This window comes from Protomyctophum parallelum (assembly GCF_964188405.1).
Source record: "Protomyctophum parallelum genome assembly, chromosome: 2".
In the NCBI taxonomy this organism is placed as follows: domain Eukaryota; kingdom Metazoa; phylum Chordata; class Actinopteri; order Myctophiformes; family Myctophidae; genus Protomyctophum; species Protomyctophum parallelum.
Window position 1 is genome coordinate 49,725,296 of NC_139699.1, and position 19,305 is coordinate 49,744,600.

A 19,305-nucleotide genomic window follows, 5' to 3' on the forward strand; every position below is an offset into this window, starting at 1 on the left:
TAAATATATTTGTATAATATACGTGTGGTGTTGTGTAAACATATCAATACAATACTTTATAGCTCACCACATCCATACATGGGGATTGTTTTGTTTTGTCACATGATCCTTTGCGGTGAATGTAGAATCCAGAAACGAGAGAAGAAAGACATCTGTGCTTTTTCTTCTTTTTACTCTATTTCTATTTCTATGTACAGTCGGCTTTTGGTCCTCGCCATGCCACGCGGACGAGCGCATGCGCATTCCTTTCTACCCTGCTCGCTCGTGGAGGTAGCCGTGTCCGCGTGTTTTAGGGTTCCATCTGGAGAGAAATGCCGTCCAAAATCATCTTTGACTCTGAAACCGAAGATAACATCACCATGGGCGATGACAGCGGCACCGCGGCGGAGGTTACGCCGGCAAAGGTGAGCAGAAAGACGGCGACGTGGTTGAGAAATGAGTCTGTGTGACTGACTGTGTCCCGTTGTTGGAACACATGTGGTGCTTAAAACTCAAGCTATAGCTTTGTGAATGCTAAGAGTAGATTTTAAATGTGTCATCATTACTTACACGTTTAATGACAAACTGTGTATTATTTAATGTATTTTACAAAAATGAGAATGAATATAACCTATAGATACGAATACGATATATCTAAGATCTAACTAAGTAGTACATTATTACAGCTGAGCTAGTTTCTCTAGCATGCAGCTAGTTTTTGTATGGATTATTGTGTGCCATTATTGTGTGTGTCACCGTTCATATGACAACCGATATGGTATTATTATTATTAGCGTAATAATCTCGCATACAAGGGACAGCTGTTGTAACACCACGTTGTATCGCCAAAGAAAGATCTAATCACGCCACGGATGTAAATACGGTAGTAGCTGTGTGAACTAGTCGAGCATACATGCTAAGTTGCTAACTAGTGCATTGTACAGTACTTTAAACGGCCATGTGGTTTTCAGCTGATCGGTAAGTCACATGGAACGACGCTGAACGGTCGTGGTTAATAGAAAAGCACAGCGCTGTGTTAACAAGTCGGCGCTGAGGGCGGCCGTGTTTGATGACGTGCAACAGCTGGGCCGGTGTATGTTGGCTAGCTAAATCATAGCGTTTAATTTCAACCCTTTTCATATCCATTATTTATTCGGCATTTGAGCCACGGACCACCATTTGATGTCTCGGACCCAAAACTAAAGAAATATTTTGTTAAAAGAAAATAAATAAATTTGATTTTGCCCACAATTCCCTGCTGTATTGATGTAGTAGCCGCAATTTGCAACGCTAGATTTTTTTTTAATATTATGGGATGAATCTAGAGTTGCAATACCCTCCATTGACTCCCCACTCATCCAATTTGGTTTGCGATCTGCTTGTCTTAAACGACGTTAAACTCACCAACATTGCAGCTGTAGTCCAAGCTTGAATTATCCTCTTTCAATCTGCCGAGCTTGTTTTTCATAAAAATCCACAATAGACATGTTTGTTATGAGCTACTTTCTGTCAAGAAATTCTGTGCAGGTGATTATTTTTTCTAAGTGCTCGAGTTTGGAAGCACTCGTCGTATGTCACTGAACGGCCCTGCGTACCACCCGTTTCGAATGTGCACATAATGCATGAGGCAGCAGTGCGACCCGTTTTTGTTAACGAGTGCTTCCAAACTGCAACACTTATATCATCTTATACTTATATCATTATATCACATGCAGAGGATGTCTTGACAGAAAGTAGCTGTCATAACATCTCTACGGTGGATTTTTATGAAAAACAAGTTCGGCAGATTGAAAGAGGATAATTCAAGCTTGGACTACAGCTGCAATGTTGGTGAGTTTAACGTTGTTTAAGACAAGCAGGTCGCAAACCAAATTGGATGAGTGGGGAGTCAATGGAGGGTATTGCAACTCTAGATTCATCCCATTATAAAAAAATCTAGAGTTGCAAATTGCGGCTATTGATGTAGTAACATTTAATAGGAGAGACAGGCAAATGTTGATTAAAATAACAATTCTTCTACATTCTCTAATTGTGTAGATTTCTTGTAAATTAACTGATGCACATGTTTAACAATAATTTAACTTGAGAGCATTTCATCTTGAACGGACCACTGTTGGTCCCCGGACCACTGGTTGAAAACCACTGAGCTAATTCACATAACATAGTTTTGTTTGCCTTTGGCTCTCAGGCAAGCAGAGACAGTGCCCGTTTTTAAACATCTTTTAAAAACACCTGTATGTGAAATGCTTTTCCTAATTCCGTTTTTACATGTATGTGTGTATATGTATGTAGGCCTTTGTATATGTATACATATATAATGTGTATGTATATATTTATTGTTTCCTTGATGTTTTTTGATGTGATTCTATGCTTTGTTATTTCTGATGTTCTTGATGTTGTTTTTGATTGTTGTTTCTAACCTGTCTGTAAAGCACTTTGTAACTTTATGTTTGGAAAGGTGCTATATAAATAAAATTCATTCATTCATTACACAAACATAATAGAGGAGAGCTTGCATTAGCTGTACTCAAAACAATACATACTACTAGGCCAGCAAGTCATCTTGTCTTGATTCTCCAATATATATTTTACAATATGATAAGACAGCAGGGCCTTACCTGGCTGGTGGTCGGGTGAACCTAAGATTTTACAATATAATTTAAATTGGGCGTCCCAGAGATAGAAATGCCATTAAATGGGGGATCATAGAGTACCGAAGTCTGACGTCAATATCGGTAGAGAGCACAACTCCACATGTTCGTGTACTTTCTATTTAGATCGCCTCATATAAGAACTGTGTTTGAAAAATAAACAAACATGTCACCCTGGCCGCTTCACTCATCATGGATATTAAGAATCAACTGACTGAGAGAAAACTCTTAATGTTCAAGGTCAAGGTTTCTTTATTTTGTCTCCCAAGGGAGAAATTTGTCTTGGACCCCAAGGACACACCCTGCAGCATACAGATACAAGACAACAAAGGCACACAGTGACCTGTACAACATTAGAAAACCACACACCAACATACCTAGTGCAAAAGAGGAAGAACATCACCTCATAACCTACTGCTACTGAATTAGTTACATTTTCGCTAGAAGCAGACTGTATCATATGAGTGACTGACTGTTGCAAACGATACAGAGACACCTCCCTGACAATAACGCAGAGACAGCTTGTTTGGACCACAATGCTTGTATGAAACGATTTTAAGATGAGCCCATGTTATTCTCCATAGAGAAATTACTTCCTAGAACCAGGGGAATCGAAGGGATGAGCGAGTTACGTCAGGACTTCGGTGCTCTATAGACTAATGCATGTCAAACTGGGGGTCCTTGAATTTAAACCGGTTGAGAATCACTGCTAGAGCGATAACAATCTTCTCTTATGGGGTCCCTGGCATATCTTTTGAAATGGGGGTCTGCAGACTAATTGGTGTCAATTTAGGGAACCACTGTAAGTTGACTGCCTTTTGCTGCTCATAGGTAAGTTTACCCGCTTAATGTGTATTGTATCTGACAATCTACTGCCTATGCCTGCTTTTATTTTTAGAAAATCAAGAAGACCAAGGATGGCAAGAAATTAAAGAAAAATAAACAGCTGGAGGTAAAGGAAGAGCAGCCAGATTGTGAGCCTCCGGCCCCAAAAAAGAAGAAAAAAGACAAGCGAGCAGCGGACCAAACCAGTAACGGCGCCATAGACCTGAATGGCAACTGTAATGGTGTTAATACGACACCCGACATGGAGGAAACTGAAAAGGTCAGCACTCTTTGAGGGGATGAATTGACAGCAATTCCAATCACTAACACAAAGCACCGTTCTAATACAGACCCGTTAATACAGATTTTGTCTGTGTGCCATTTGGTCCAATAAAAGCCACTAAATTAATCCAGTATTTCAACCGCAGATGCCGCTGTAAACAAAGACGCACAATAGAACATAGCAGTGGCCTTGCCGCAATTTGCAACTCTAGATTTTTTTATAATGGGATGAATCTAGAGTTGTAATACCCTCTATTGACTCCCCATTCATCCAATTTGCTTTTGCGATCTGCTTGTATTAAACAACGTTAAACTCACCAACATTGCAGCTGTAGGGCAAGCTTGAATTATCCACTTTCAAACTGCCAAGCGTTTGTTTCCTAAAAATCCGTTATGAGCTACTTTCTGTCAAGAAATTCTCTGCAGGTGATTCTTTTTCTATGTGTTGGAGTTTGGAAGCACTCGTCTAAGTCACTGAACGGCCCTGCGTACCACCTGTTTTGCATTTGCACATAATGCAGGAGGCAGCAGCGCGACCCGTTAATAAAAACGAGTGCTTCCAAACTCCAAGATAATTTATTGACAGAAAGTAGCTCATAACATGTCTACGGGGGATTTCTATGAAACAAAAGCTTGGCAGATTGAAAGAGGATAATTCAAGCTTGGCCTAGAGCTGCAATGTTGGTGAGTTTAACCCTTGGACTGCCACCCCAATAGCAGCTTTTCAGTGCCTTCTGCCAACTCTATTCATTCAATAGAAAAATCTGTGATATACACAATATATCTCATTTTAACAGGTAAAATATGGTCAGGCTAGTCTACGCACCCACTGACGCAATAGTAACTCAAATAGCACCCACTCACTGACTGAAGGTTCCCCCTGGTCATTTTGTCACGTAGGCTCACACATTTCCAGGGGTGGGGGGTGCCTGTTCCCTGTTCACAGAACAGGTATTCAAATGCTAATAAGGTGGCTTTTGTTCCACTGACCGCACGTACAGTTCATTCACACTCCTGCAGCAACACACAGTCACACTACACTGACACAGTCAGCGGAGAGGCTGCTGTCTGTGTGCTGTCGGCCCGTCTGTAAAGAGCCATGAGCCGGGAGGGATGGGAGGGGCAGCAACACCGCCGGGTAATCTCCACACTGACTTGAGACTTGACAAAAAAGCAAAAAAGCAGATCGCAAAAGCAAATTGGATGAATGGGGAGTCAGTGGAGGGTATTGCAACTCTAGATTCATCCCATTATAAAACAAATCTAGAGTTGCAAATAAGCAGTGGCTGTGGTTTTCTGGTCCCACTGAAAAATAATTTTAAGCCTAGAATCCAGCCATCCTGTATCCTGGTGAGCCATGACCATAAAACCTTTGAAAAAAATGGAATAATTAATTATATGATATACTACGTTTTATAAATACCCTTTATATAGCAGTTTCCATTTTTCTTTCTCCACAGAATCAAACGTTTTATGGTCATGAATGATTCACCAGGATTCTGGATGGCTTGATTTTAAAATAATTGCTATAAATATTTTATTCAATCTAAATTGGAAAAATGGCCGATATTTCAGTGGTTGTTTTCTGTGATTTCAACATGGACATGATGTTTATAATGTAGCATGTGTCATCAGAGCATCCTATTTCAGTCTGATGATTCTGTTTACCTGCCAATTATCGGCCTTACATTTATTCCTCTCATCTCTTCAGAAAATGAAAAAGAAAAAGATTAAAGAGGAATCGACCGATGAAGCTTCACCTCAGACCAACAGACATTCCACCCCCAACACCCCCGCTCAGACCCCATCTCAGTCCAGCGATGACTCAGACATTGATAGTGAGAAAGCAACGGTGAGTGGGTTTTTAATAGTATTTTTTTTTTAAACCCTTCTTTTGTTTCCACAATTTCAAACTATTTTGGAAGTGTTTAAAACGAATTATTTATTAATTTAGGAGACAGAAGAGCAGAAGGAAGGGGCTTTCTCAAACTTCAACCTCTCCCAGCACACCATCAGCCGGCTAAAAGGTACATTTCTATCTTGATATGTTGACAGCATTGAATCCTGGTTTCTCAACAGACAAATATATATCCATGTTCATATATATCCAATCCTCATGATTCTCACTTCCTCTCTTTCTTAGCTCGGGGAATCTCTTACCTGTTTGACATTCAGATCAAAACGTTTAAGGCCGTGAGTATTGGAAAAGATGTTATCGGCCAAGCCAGAACGGGAACCGGGAAGACCTTCGCCTTTGCCATCCCATTGATTGAGAAGCTACAGAATGACCCTGCACAGTTGAGCAGAGGACGCCCTCCTAAGGTCCGAATAGCTATTATATGCATAAAATGTACACAGACTGCACACAATATATTGTAGATACCATACTAGTCCTGCTATGTAAATTGTATGCTGAAAGTTTTGGTGGACACTTAAAGTAGGGACGACGCATACAAATATACTCTTTTTCCAATGTAATTTCTAACACAATTCACTCACTAACTTTTCCTTTTTTGTTATCTTTGTGTCTCCATTTCCCTCTGCCTTGCCATCTGTCTCCCTCCCTCTCTCTCTATTTCTCTGTCTGACCAGGTCTTGGTGTTGACTCCAACTAGAGAACTAGCTATCCAGGTGCATAAGGACTTCAAAGACATCACCAAGAAACTCTCTGTTACCTGTTTCTATGGAGGCAGCTCATATAACCCACAGAGTGAGTTACACACACACACACACACTTCATTTTTCACTTTCTGAATGGATATCGCAATATCTACGTTAGAAATGTGTCAGTAAGTTTTTCCTACATGTAATTTGGTTCACTGTGTAGCCCCTTAATCTAGTAAAAGGCAAATTTTATTTTATTGTATTTATTTCATTTATTATTTATATCCTTTACTACCTGTTTATTTTATTTTATTGTTGTTGTTGTCTTGTTTTGTGATGGAACCGGGGAGGGTGGGGTATATGTGGGGTTGTTTGTCTACAAAAATTGAAAATCTTATAAATAAAGTTATAAAAGAAAAAAAAATGTGTCAGTAAAAACAGAAGAAGGCTCTTGTCTGTGTGAGTGGTGTTGGTGAGGTGTGGTAAGAGTGCGGTTGTAGCAGAGATTGACAGTATTGAACGCATCTGTGTCACCTTGGCTTTAAATCGTGAAAATGTGGCGCAAATCTTTGAATGTAATTATATTATTTCGCAGCAAACGTTTTTAACTCAAATCTTTGCTTCTGGGGGTCCCTGGTACAAAATATTCTGAGATGCTGGTCCACGGCCAAATACATATACAGCAAAATTGGGGGTCCTTGACATTAAAAGGCTCGAGAACCACTGGCCTTGAAACAGAAAAAAAGACTTTTGTAGAATCTGGTCTCAGGTCTTGATGCATAATGACAGCCTAACTGACTTGTGACACACTTAGTAATTACATTACCCAATCATCATAACCTCTAAAATGGCTGGACAAATGCTGCGTTCTTTGCGGAGGTCCTCCACAAAGTTTCTTCGAGAGGAGAGCAGAACATGGTGCCGAACATGGTGCCCCCCCTTAACACTTAAATAGTTAGGACTTTCTACATCGTCACCATGTTTGTTTGACTCTAAACTGCCATCTAGTGGCCATATGTGAACAGTGGCTGTCAGGTTACATAACTTGAAAAATGAAATATTTATTCTTCGTATGTAAAGGGAGTGTAAATGGGCCTTGACATACACTATTCTGGGCATGTCACAATAGGCAAAGATTCAGCCAAAATTGGTGAACGTTTGGTAAACGTCCTCTCCACACTGTTGGGAATTGGGAGCTGACCACTCAGTTCACACGGGTGTGATTTTTATTTTACACAACACACACACTTGAGCATATGACCACCACGGTTCAACGTTGAACCGAAATTGCTAAAAACTACACTGCTTAAGTTTGCATTAGTTTCTAATCTTGATTCTCTCCTTCCTCCAGTGGATGCCATCCGTAGCGGTATTGATATTTTGGTGGGGACCCCTGGTCGCATTAAAGACCACCTCCAGAACAATAAACTGGACCTCTCCCAACTCAAGCACGTTGTTCTGGATGAAGTTGACCAGATGTTGGACATGGGCTTTGCAGACCAGGTCGAAGAAATACTATCTTCAGCATATGAGAAAGGTAATATATGAGAGAGAGGGCGAGATGTTATTATTTAGCTTCAGAGATAGTTTCCTCATGTATGAATTGTTACAGTGCACTTCAACCACGTAGAGTCTGTGGGGGCCACGGGACTGCAGCCCCCATGAAGACTCCCAGGGCCCCTTTAGGCCCCCATGGGACATATTATTTTTACATTACAGATTTTCTGGGAATTATTGACCCACTGTCACAGAGCATACTATTTACACATGCTCGGATTCCGAAAATGTGAACCTCTCCGCCGGCTGTCCAGAGGTGTTAAAAGTGTTGGGTGCAGCCACCAAGTACTCAAATGCTAATCGAGTTTCTTTTGTTTTCACCTAGCCAGATGTCCACAACATCAAAGCGTGTCAGAATTTCATGGTATTTGTTCTTGAGTCGTGACATAATAACACTGATCAAGAATTCACCAAAGAGACTCGTCTTTGAAACCGCTGTGCCCCAAGCGTTGGACCGTGAGAGCAACCTCGCTGAGAGCAATTGTTTCCAACTACACTATAGGCGGCGGGTGTGTAAGGCTAGGGAAGGCTTCCCAAACTCATTTTTAGACCATCTGGGAAATAAAAAAAATAAAAAACCCGCGGCGAGAATCCCCCCCCAACGCCATTCTATAGCCTACCCAAAGGTAAAACGCACCCGCCGCCCGACATTTCTCGCAGAAAAAAGTGATTCAGCCATTTCAGCGTCTCTCTCTCCCCTGAGTGACCGGCTGCCGCCACCGCTCGCTCAATCAATCACTCCGCAGTCTCCGCACCTATCTCCCTCTCCCTCCCCCCCCCCCCCCCTCTCTCTCTCTCTCTCTCTCACTCACTCACTCACTCACTCATATATTTATATATAATATAGTCCTGAAAGACAAAGTCCTCACCTTGCTTGGACATTGGACAAAAGTGCCAGCGAAAACAACTTATTTTTTTTTCCCCCGCTGGGGGGGGGGGGGGGGGGGGAACGGGGAACGGGGCCCCTTGAGGATTGATCAAACTCTTCGGCTCTGGTGCACTTCCATGAATGAAAGCACCTGATGCATTGTATACATTTACTCCTGTCTATGTGTCTGTCACCGCTATGACCATCTGTGTGTGTCTTGTGTCGTCCCCGTCCCCCCCAGATGCTGACAGCAACCCTCAGACATTGCTGTTTTCCGCCACCTGTCCTGCCTGGGTCTATAACGTTGCGAAGAAATACATGAAGCCAGGGTACACGCATGTCGATCTCATAGGCACCAAATTGTCCAGAGCTGCAACAACTGTAGAGGTAAGAGTTCATGTCTACCCCTTTTGTGGGTTTTTACCCTTCAAGACGGGAACCTTCGGGGTTCTTGTTGCCATGTACAGTATATAGCAGCATAACATTTTTGTAATTTCTGAATAAATATTTGTTTTTCAGAAAACTTCAGGTCAGGATTTAGAAGGTGTTTTTTAGAATCAGCCTCAAAATGACTTGAGTAGCATCATGTAAATCGTTAACCACAAGAACCCTATTCTGATTTCTGGGTTGAACACCAGTGAAAATAGTTATATGCTCACAACACACCGATATGCAATGCGTTGTGACTCGTGAGGTTTTGACTTGGCTTGTAGATGGCTGTTTCAGGCAAAGAGATTTGGTGTAGAGGGGGGGGGGGGAGTCGAGACATACATGTATAGGATTTAAGCAGTTAGTGCTAGTGTTAGTTAGTGCTAGCTTTATACCAGCCTTTAACCTGCACAACCCCCCCACGTTTTTGAAAAGGTGTATTTTGATGTGGTTTTAAAAGTGAGATTTTATGATCTTTTTTTACTTCAGTTTTACATGTACATGTCATTTATATTTGCATTGGAAGCATTTAGCGGTTGTATCTATCACAAAGTGTGATGGACTGAATACTGAAAGAAGCGTTCTTCTCTCTGTCTCGCTCCCCTCCAGCATCTGGCCATAGCATGCCACTGGTCCCAGCGTGCAGCAGTGCTGGGTGATGTGATCCAGGTGTACAGTGGTAGCAATGGCAAAACCATCGTCTTCTGTGAGACCAAGAAAGAGGCGGACGAACTGTCCATGAATCCGCTAATCAAACAGGTACACACACACACACACACTCCATTAACATGTATACAGCACGAAACCAATGGAACGATTCTCATTACCCAGTAAAATGTCTTGCTAATTCAAACCCAAAGCACGTCCTTCTTTGTCACGTACCTCAAACAAAAAGAGCGAGTTGTTTCTTATTATTGTGTTCATACCATGTGTAATATGCTGAATGTGATACTATTTCAGAATTGCCAGTCCCTCCACGGTGATATCGTTCAGAAACAAAGAGAGATCACACTGAAGGGCTTCAGAAATGGCTCCTTCGAGGTTCTGGTGGCCACCAACGTAGCAGCCCGTGGCTTAGATATCCCTGAAGTAGACTTGGTAATCCAGTGCTCTCCACCCCAGGTATATTTGGTTTCCTTATATTATATATTATATTACTGACAATAATGATAACAGGGCCTGGACATACCTGATGCACTATTGCATCAGGTGCACTATTGGTCTCATCGTCATTGTGCAAGGTACAGAAGCTTTTATTAGCAATATGAATTCAGTTTTTATCTTGGGTGTTGTCGTTGAGCTTTCCATTAAAATATAATAATTTATATAATAAGTATAATAACTTTTTCTTTACTACAAATAATGACAAACTGATCATTAGTGCTGTGTGCTCACGTGCACTGTGAATCCTAACAAAGCATGTTGGCAGGGAGACGTTAAAGCTGTAATTTTATTGTACAATCTTATTGTAATGCATAAAATGTTGTTTAAACATTCTGTATGGTAGAGTATGTTATAATACAAAATGTAAATAGCACATCTGCAGTCATTCGAGGTGCTCTCCCTACTCTTCCATTGAGAAATGTAGACCCTAGTGGTGGACACGTGTTAGCGTAATATCCCCTCTGGCCAAAGTGGGGGTTCTGTCTTGACTGAGCGGTAGCTGTTTGGTCTCCCACGCCGCCCGCAGGCCTGAGTTTGAATCTCGGGTAGCACATACACATCTTGAAGATTGCATCTTTAATTATGATTTTGATCCACATCAGGTGTGGGTAACTTTGACGAGGGAGAGAGCCACTATATTTCCACACTCACTCCAGAGGATATTGCCTATTTCTGTCCTAGCAAAAATAGCCGATCTACAAGCTCAAAACACGACGCATAGCGACACGTTTTGAGCTGGTAGGTCAGCTATTTTTTCCATATTTGAATTGAATTGAAATACTGAATAACTTTTTGCTATTTTTTTATTGGAATCCTGAAAAGTAACCTTTTTATATAATTTCAAATGCACTTAGTTATAGTTATGTTAACATTATGTACTAAATGCAAATACATTAGACATAAAAAGACAATGACATTTTAATACTAGTCATTAAGCTACATATTTAGACTGAAGTAATTAAAGCGGGTCATGTTTGGAATTGTAACAGCCGAAATCAATAATATATCGGTATTCTGACATTAACCATGCAGGCCACATTAAGTGAAGGTGGGTCCTGTGGCCCCCGGGCCGCCACTTGCCCATGTATGATCCACATCGTCCTAAATGGATGGAAATCTAGACGGCTGTGTCTGCACCTGTGTCTACTCTGCACCTAATTCTAGAACTTGGTGTGACAGCTGTGTCTACTCTGCACCTAATTCTAGAACTTGGTGTGACAGCTGTGTCTACTCTGCACCTAATTCTAGAACTTGGTGTGACAGCTGTGTCTGCACCTAATTTTCCGACCATTCTTCTGTCCGTTTGTCTGTCGTTGTCTGTAAGGATGTGGAGTCGTACATCCATCGTTCAGGGCGTACGGGCCGAGCGGGCAGGACCGGAGTGTGTATCTGTCTGTACCAGAGGAGAGATGAGGAGCAACTACGCTACGTAGAGTACAAAGCTGTAAGTCACTACTATGTGCATTTATTTGACATGTTTGATTTTATTTCCAGAGGACGTGGAGGGAAGGGAAGGGAAGAGAGGAGCTGAGTGTCAGACGAGTGGCTATATTGGAACTGTTTCAGCAATAATGGACTCTATGCACACAGAATAACTTCTTACTTCCGGGCCGCTTCCCTACTTCCTTCACAGGTGTTACCTTAATTATGGCTCTGCTCCATTTAGTGTGCAGTGGTTCTCAAACCTTTTCATTTCAAGGACCCCCGTAACTTTGAGTGTACAAATGGAACCAAATGGACCCTTAAAGCTCCATTTCGTTCCATTTGTTTACACACCCGTCCGGGGCCATTTGGAACCCACTCAAGGACAATTTTGAGACCCACTGGTGTAGCAGTGTTTCCAGTGAGCCAACACACACTATAGCACCCTGACTCTGTTTGACCAGAATGGAACAGAGACTTCATTAGTATCAGCAACACCACCTACCAAGTTCTTTCCAAAATGGCGTGTGTGCATAGAGTCCATTGCATGGAAAACAACGCTTAAACGACATGAACGCTAGCTTCCCTATTTTGGGCCGAACATTTGGTGAAAATGGCACATCTACAAGGCAAGCTCACAACATATCGAGTTGCGACACTTTCCGAACTTGTAGATCTGCTATTTTCAGCAAAGTCATTTTGTGCATAGAGCGAAGAACAGAAGCGCCTAGTATAGAGTCCTGGGGGACACCAGTCAACTAAGCATATGATTGTTTAAGTGGTTTTAAACTGTGTGTGGCATGGAAAGAGGAGACGGAACAACAAAGTAAACGGAAGAGAGGCTAGAACTGAATGGAGGTTGAGCTATACTACAATGGCAAGGCAAATATCCCCTTTTACCAATAGAGTTCAGTTCACTTCAGAAAGGAAAAAGGGAAACTAATTGTTCGCATGCACTGAGGCCTCCTGTTCATTTAACTTTATTGTTGGCTGAATTTCATAGTTCATAATTATTATTTTTCTCCACCCAGGGCCTCACATTCAAACGTGTCGGCGTACCCACGGCCAGTGAACTAATCAAGTCATCCAGCGACGAAGCTCTGAAGTGGGTACCCTTGGCAACCAGTACTTTGTGTGTGTGTGTGTAATAAAACAAAGTTTTGTTGGTTATGATGGAGATACATTTTGACTTACTATAGAATAGACAATAATGTCTCTTGTCATTGCCTATGTACTTTAAGCATTGATTTATCCTAAAAATAAACATCTTTAATCTTCAAATTTGAATGTAACCTTTTGCTCAATCGTATCCAGGTGTTTGGAGTCTGTAAGTGCTTCTGCCATCGCCCAGTTCAAAGAGACTGCTGAGAAGCTGATTGAAGAGAAAGGAGCAGTTGAAGCTTTAGCTGCTGCCTTGGCCCACATTTCTGGAGCTACCAGCCTAGAAGATAGATCCCTGCTAAACTCTGAATCGGTGAGTTACACACGCACACATACATGCGGACAGACACACACACACAGCCATGTTGAAGCACTAGTCCATACTAGTTTATAAGCAAGCATACTACACATACCCACAAATACACCTACTGACCTTTTTCTCCCATCACTTTACAGTATGTCTGTGTCTTCGTTTCCCAGTTAAATCCTACTTTAAGGGCCCTTACAGTCCAGCACAGTACATGTATAACTCCGTTGTTCTGTCCTTTTGTCTTTGTTGTGTACAGGGTTACAGTACACTTAAGATGGAGTGTTCTCAGGAGATGCACAGCTTGAGTTACGCCTGGAGATCCCTCAAAGAACAGCTAGGAGACGAGATTGAGCAACACATTCACAGAATGTGTTGCCTTAAAGACCAAAAGGTATGTGTGTACACACACACACACACACACACACACACAGGTACTGTATATAGTCAGAAATATTTTTCTGGATTGTTCCTCGTCACCAATGTGTGTGAATTATAGAATACCCAGTAAGGATTGCATGTTCTTTGAAAGGTTGTGTGATGTAGAAAAATATTCCCTTCCCTTAGTTCCTCTCTTCCTGTGGATATGTATTTGACTACTTGCAGACCTAGTCTCTTGTAGCAGTTCAGCCCACTGACTGTATGATTCTTGCCTTATGCCTTATCGCTAATCTTCTGCATATTTCAATTAAAAAAACAGACTGCTGAGGGCTCCCGAGGCGATTTAGAGGGTGCACACACAGGACGGATATCCTGTTGTGGGCGTCCATCTTAATGCTAAATAAATAGCGTCGATGCTAGCTATGCTAGCTAAAATATAGCCATCCTTGCTCTCTAGAAAGCGCCAACGTTTCCATCTAGACCACCGGATAATCAGGAAAGACCTCTGAACGTCGCACGTTTTATCCAAACCACAGAGAGCTCCGTAGATTTCGAGTTATTCAGCTTTTTAGTCGGCCTATATAATGGGATGCGGACGGGGGCGAGGTTGCGCAACCCGGTCTAGGATCGCTAAAGAAGAAAAGGCGATCCGGTTTGATATCGATAATAAAGCTTATCAGACTGAGCATTCCGCCAGAAGCGGAAGCTAGTTAGATTCCTTAGGGCGGAACGTTACGTCTGAAGCAGTAAGTCTGTTAAAACACCTAAGAAGATTAGGGACAGCAATGTGTGTCCATCCCTGTGTCCGTCCGAGTACGGAAATGGCTTTGTGTCAGTCTCTCTCACACACACACACACACAGTTCAGACGGGTCTGATTCTTTTTTGGAAGGGGACTGTATTTGAAAATGTGAAAATACCGACTGCATCAGGTCTCATACAAAATACAAATTTAACTAGTTTAACTGCAGTGCAATATCAATAGTCTTGTTGGCAGTGTAGCCAAATGTAAGTCACTAATCTGTGCTGTGAACAAAACAAAAACTATTCCGCCTTTTTCCACATGCATGCACAGCATTGCTATGATATTTTCAGTCCAATAAATTCTTTTGTTCAAATGGCAGTGTAGCCAAATTTAACCAGGTGTGTAAAGGTCTCTACAAAAAATAAATAAACACAAATAGCATTTCTATCACATCTTGAGAATGAAGCGTCAACAAGGCACAAGCAATCGGGAATCTTTACAAATTCCAGTGAGAAGTAGAATTTCAAGTTTCTGACCGTTTTAAAATTAACCTTCTGCTTCTACAAAGTGTGGATTTCACATCACATCTATGCACACAGATCTTTGCTCACTCAGGTGTGCATGTTTTTATTGTTTTGTCAAACAGGGAGTGTGTTTCGACGTCCCATCTGACCAAGTCAAGGAGATGCAGGTTAGTTCTAAAGCCAAAACGCAGTCACTTTTGTCAATCTTTGGTCGGTTAGTGTTGGTTTATGTCTGAATGTGAGCCAAAATGGTTAATATTAAAGTAGCTCAAAGCAACGCAGATTAAAGGAAATTCATTTAGAGTCTGAGTATTAGCTTTGTAATTGATATGTCAATTAAATCAAAACAAATGTAATATTTAGTGTTTTTTATTCAATCTACTTTGACTTCAAAGTACTTTCGGAAATGTCTTGTGCAGTAGTTTAAAGACAAAAAAAAAGAAATCACAATGCGTAGGTACACAAATGCTATTAAAAAAATTATTACATAAAAGCATAATATAGGCCTAAATCCATATGGAGCAATTCTAAGTACTGTCTGTAAATGCAACCTACGGTATGTGTTTACTATAGTCCAGCAGTTGGGAAGGAGGGCGTCTGTTGTTAGATAGTCCAACGGTGTATTGCATTTATTTAATCTGGTAATAATGTGGCCCACGTTCTATGTCGTCTAATTAGGACAACTGGAAGGATGGTCGCCGTTGGCAACTGACTGTCTGTACAGAACTCCCAGATATTGTGGAGCGGCAGAATAGTGGTGGTGGTGGTGGTCGTGGTTTCCGTGGTAACGGAGGCGGTGGCAGAGGAGGAGGAGGGTTCCGAGGCGGAAGAGGTCGCAGTGGCGGTCGTGGTGGAAGCGGCTTCCGGAATGGCAGGGGAGGAGGAGGGCAGAAACGCAGCTTCAGCAGCGCCTTTGATCACTGAAGAAAACCCCACCTAAGTTCTATCACACCTGCTCTGGACTGTTACCATTTGCAGATTTTTTTTTGTTTTTGCGAAGTCCATCAGCGATGGACTTTGCCGTACACACCGTGGCCATTGTTGGTGCTTCTGAATAATCTGACGAATCCAATGGAGCCACCATTTTAGAAGCTTAAAAGTAGGGATGCACCGGTGTATCGTCCATATTTGCCGTTATCGGTCAATATTGGCAAATAAAACTGACCTTAACCGATGGCAGTAGCCAATATTGATCTGTTGTTGATATTGATAAGCATACATTTTGCATTGGCTATGTTGGTGTGTTGGTTATCTGCAGCCTACCAAGCTGTAGATTCTAAACATTTATTTCTTGTATTGAAGATGTATTTGTTTCCCTGGCACAAAAGGGGGACAAAAACTAAATAAACATATCTGTATCTTTATCGGCTTTCGGCTAAATTGTCGTTTTAAACAACGGTATCGGCCAAGAATTTCCATATAGGTGCATCCCTACTTAAAACGAATCACATGAGGTCATCATGATGAAAGAGTTATGTGAACCTACCGTTTCATCGGCTTTGACAAGTCAACCCTTATAATATAGAGGGTCATGTGATGACTGGCACTGTGCTACAAATGCAAAGACAGAAAAAAGTCTGCTGTTTTTCTCTCTGTGTAGTTGCAGCTGGCAGCCTTTAAGTGATGGCTGGTGTGTTTCTTAACACTTTAGTAGAACTATGGTTAATATATTCATAATGTCTATACCATATAAACAATATAGCATATTTACCATATAAAATTGCCACCTGAATGGGTTTAAATTGCATGGATACTTACTCAAAGCTCAAATCAGAGATGACATTAACATTATGCCATTACCTTTTCCAGCACTCGTGCTGGAGTTGTTAATAGTAGCTGGGGGTTTTTTACTGCCTTTTTTTGGGGAACAGTGTTTGGCGCGGTTAGACTCAAGCTTTGAAAAGTGCAAGGCACACTATTTTGAACTGCCACTAACAACCCTGAAAAGAGTGTCAACTTGAGTCATGTCGTAAACACTCTTCAGTTTAAAATATGTAATTTCCGTCAAGCAATACTCCGTGAACTGAAAAGGTTTCAATTAGGCGTAATTGCCACTTGCACTGAGTATAGTGGAAGTTGCCTTGTGAGGCTCACCATTCCTGCGCTAAAGCCACAGGGAATGTTCAAGACAAGCGTGTTTAGAACGTCAACTTCAGCTTGTGAGTACCGCCCTGAATCCTGAAACCTGTCCCCAAAATGACATCAGATGATTGCATTTGCAATTGCTTCTATAACTGTCTTGTCTTGTACTGCATCCATTCATTTGAATGAGTTGACTTGGTCATTAAAAGAGGTCTGAATGAAAATAATGAGTTTGTCTGTTTTTTAATTGTTTAACGACTGGGTATTATTCTTGAGGCGCTTCTGTACAGTTAAAGGTTATGCTAACTTTGTTTTTGTACATATTTATAACATTCATTCATGCGAACATGGAAAGACATTCCGTTAACTGCGCACAATAAGTAAATATAACAATATAATATAAAATGGAAGAACAAAATGAATTATCCCTGGGCCTACTAATACCAACCAAGGCTCGTGACCAGACCATTATTATCCCATTTCATGTTGGGTTCAGCAAGTTCAGTTTTCGTTGTTATAGTATATTCGACCCCTGGGGGGTCTACTAGGCCATTAAAACTAAATTAACTGGATAATTACTGTGCAATTTCATTCAATGTAAAACATTTATTCTTATTCTGTTGTTGAGACACATTTGTAGCATCATTTCATCAGCTGGCCGCATAGGAACTGATGTACAGTACATGCAGGCTTCCATCCATAGTTGCAAGAGTAACTGCAGGCCTCTTTAAAAGCAGCAATAGTAGTACTGACTAGGAGGAGTACTGATATCAATTCATAACTCTTTAAATGATGATTAAATACTAATTCATCAGTTTAAATACATTCAAATAGTCACTTCACTAAATACATTATAGAAGCCTTCAGGTTCAATGTAAACAATACAATAGTCAGTTAAAAATATTCATTGGCTCAAATACCAATACATAAAAATATGACTGTTTAAATAATATTTTGGCGCCTTTCCCACAAACATTTCAGTATGGAACATTTCATTATGCTAAAGTGTTACTCTGTAAATGCTAACTAATAGTGTTAATTAGATTTCCCTCATAGAAACTGAGAAAGAGAAAATAAGCTTAAAAAAGAGAGAATGATTATGTACAGTAAGAAAACACAAATGGACCTGCCCACTAGTTACCGTTTTAAATCTGAACAAATCAATATGAAAGCATTGCTATTCAATGAGGCAGGTCTGTACCATATGCAATTAAATGAATACAATAAATTATAATTTACATTATAAATACATAAAAACGGACAGAATGTTCTCAGTACAAATGAAGGGGGAAAAAGCAATTTGTTGTGACTTGTGAAACACATTCCCATGCTTTTCCAATGGTCATAAGGCAACTGGTTGCAACATAGATACAAATAATTCATATTGCCATTGAATGTGTGTAGAACTGTAGATGGTAGGCCTACAGTTGGTTGCTGTCGACTACATTTGCAAGTCTTCGCCGGTGATAACCAATCCATTGGAAATATGGTTCTCTATAATCATTCCATCATCATCCTCCTAGACAACACATACATTAAAAGTTAAAACAGGATAGCTTTATTATCGTGTGTGTGTGTGTGTGTGTGCGTGCGTGCGTGCGTACAGATGTGTCACTTACGTCTTCCTTTTCCTTGTAGTCTTTCTCTGTGCTGCGGTAAGACACTACGTGGATCAGAGTGTATATCCTATGACGAGATAGAGAGAGGTCAAGTGGAAAACAGGGACAATGAGAGGATGATTACAGGCGGGCAGAGGGAGGTGGGGGGAGGATATATACAGAGACAACCACAAAGGGAGCAGAAAGAGAGGGTAGTGACAGTCATGGAGACGAGGAGGAGGTAAAAAAGGTGTGTGTGTGTGTGTGTGTGTGTTAGGGCTGTCAAACAATTTTAATCACAGTTAAAAAATGTATAATGTATAATTAATCACCATTCGAACTATGTCCAAAATGCCCTTTTCTTGTGAGAACCGAAAGATATGTGACTGATAAGTCACTGATAAGTGAGATAACTCACTCAGATATGAGATACTCATAATTATGAGATAAGTCACTGATACAGTAAGTGAGACATGGAGAGAGTTTCCGCTATGGCTAAATACTAGGGATGTCCTGATCACGTTTTTTCCGGATCCGAATTTGTCTGGCAGCCGACGGGACCAATTTTGTTTAAAGTGGGAAATTTGGTATATAGTCTTTTTTATTGGCCTAAAATATTGTCTATATACATACATTAATGAATCCACTTGCTGACCGGCTGTTAGTATTTTCCTATGGCAGGGAAAATTGTCAAAATACAATGATATTGTTGACATTTTTGCCTGCC

The 19,305-nt window shown here is 41.0% G+C and overlaps 2 protein-coding genes across 2 annotated transcripts in view; one reads left to right on the forward strand and one right to left on the reverse strand.

Moving 5' to 3' along the window:
• Positions 1 to 258: 258 nt before the first annotated feature.
• On the forward strand, positions 259 to 17,207 carry LOC310855204 (nucleolar RNA helicase 2-like). The gene is made up of 16 exons (XM_083760129.1): positions 259 to 404; positions 3,529 to 3,735; positions 5,449 to 5,589; positions 5,692 to 5,764; positions 5,881 to 6,059; positions 6,330 to 6,447; positions 7,693 to 7,878; positions 9,008 to 9,153; positions 9,805 to 9,954; positions 10,156 to 10,317; positions 11,684 to 11,803; positions 12,813 to 12,886; positions 13,096 to 13,255; positions 13,509 to 13,643; positions 15,021 to 15,065; positions 15,577 to 17,207. Exons 1-16 carry the CDS (start codon positions 312 to 314, stop codon positions 15,820 to 15,822), a joined length of 2,235 nt encoding a protein of 744 aa, XP_083616255.1. The 5' UTR covers positions 259 to 311; the 3' UTR covers positions 15,823 to 17,207.
• Positions 17,208 to 18,030: 823 nt separating this feature from the next.
• The window catches only part of chs1 (chitin synthase 1), a gene marked incomplete at both ends in the record, with an annotated part of 33,476 nt that continues 32,201 nt past the window's right edge, over positions 18,031 to 19,305 (reverse strand). The window contains 2 exons of the mRNA XM_083759337.1: positions 18,031 to 18,039; positions 18,600 to 18,666. Coding sequence (XP_083615463.1) covers positions 18,031 to 18,039; positions 18,600 to 18,666 — 76 coding nt within the window. The remainder of the gene's footprint in view (positions 18,040 to 18,599; positions 18,667 to 19,305) is intronic.

What these genes read in the sequence shown, in the direction of transcription:
- LOC310855204 (XM_083760129.1), top strand. Translation starts at nt 312, where the DNA reads ATGCCGTCCAAAATCATCTTTGACTCTGAAACCGAAGATAACATCACC. An exon ending in GAGCTGCAACAACTGTAGAG is followed by an intron (nt 9,154 to 9,804) that starts GTAAGAGTTCAT and finishes GCTCCCCTCCAG; the next exon opens with CATCTGGCCATAGCATGCCA. An exon ending in TGAATCCGCTAATCAAACAG is followed by an intron (nt 9,955 to 10,155) that starts GTACACACACAC and finishes ATACTATTTCAG; the next exon opens with AATTGCCAGTCCCTCCACGG.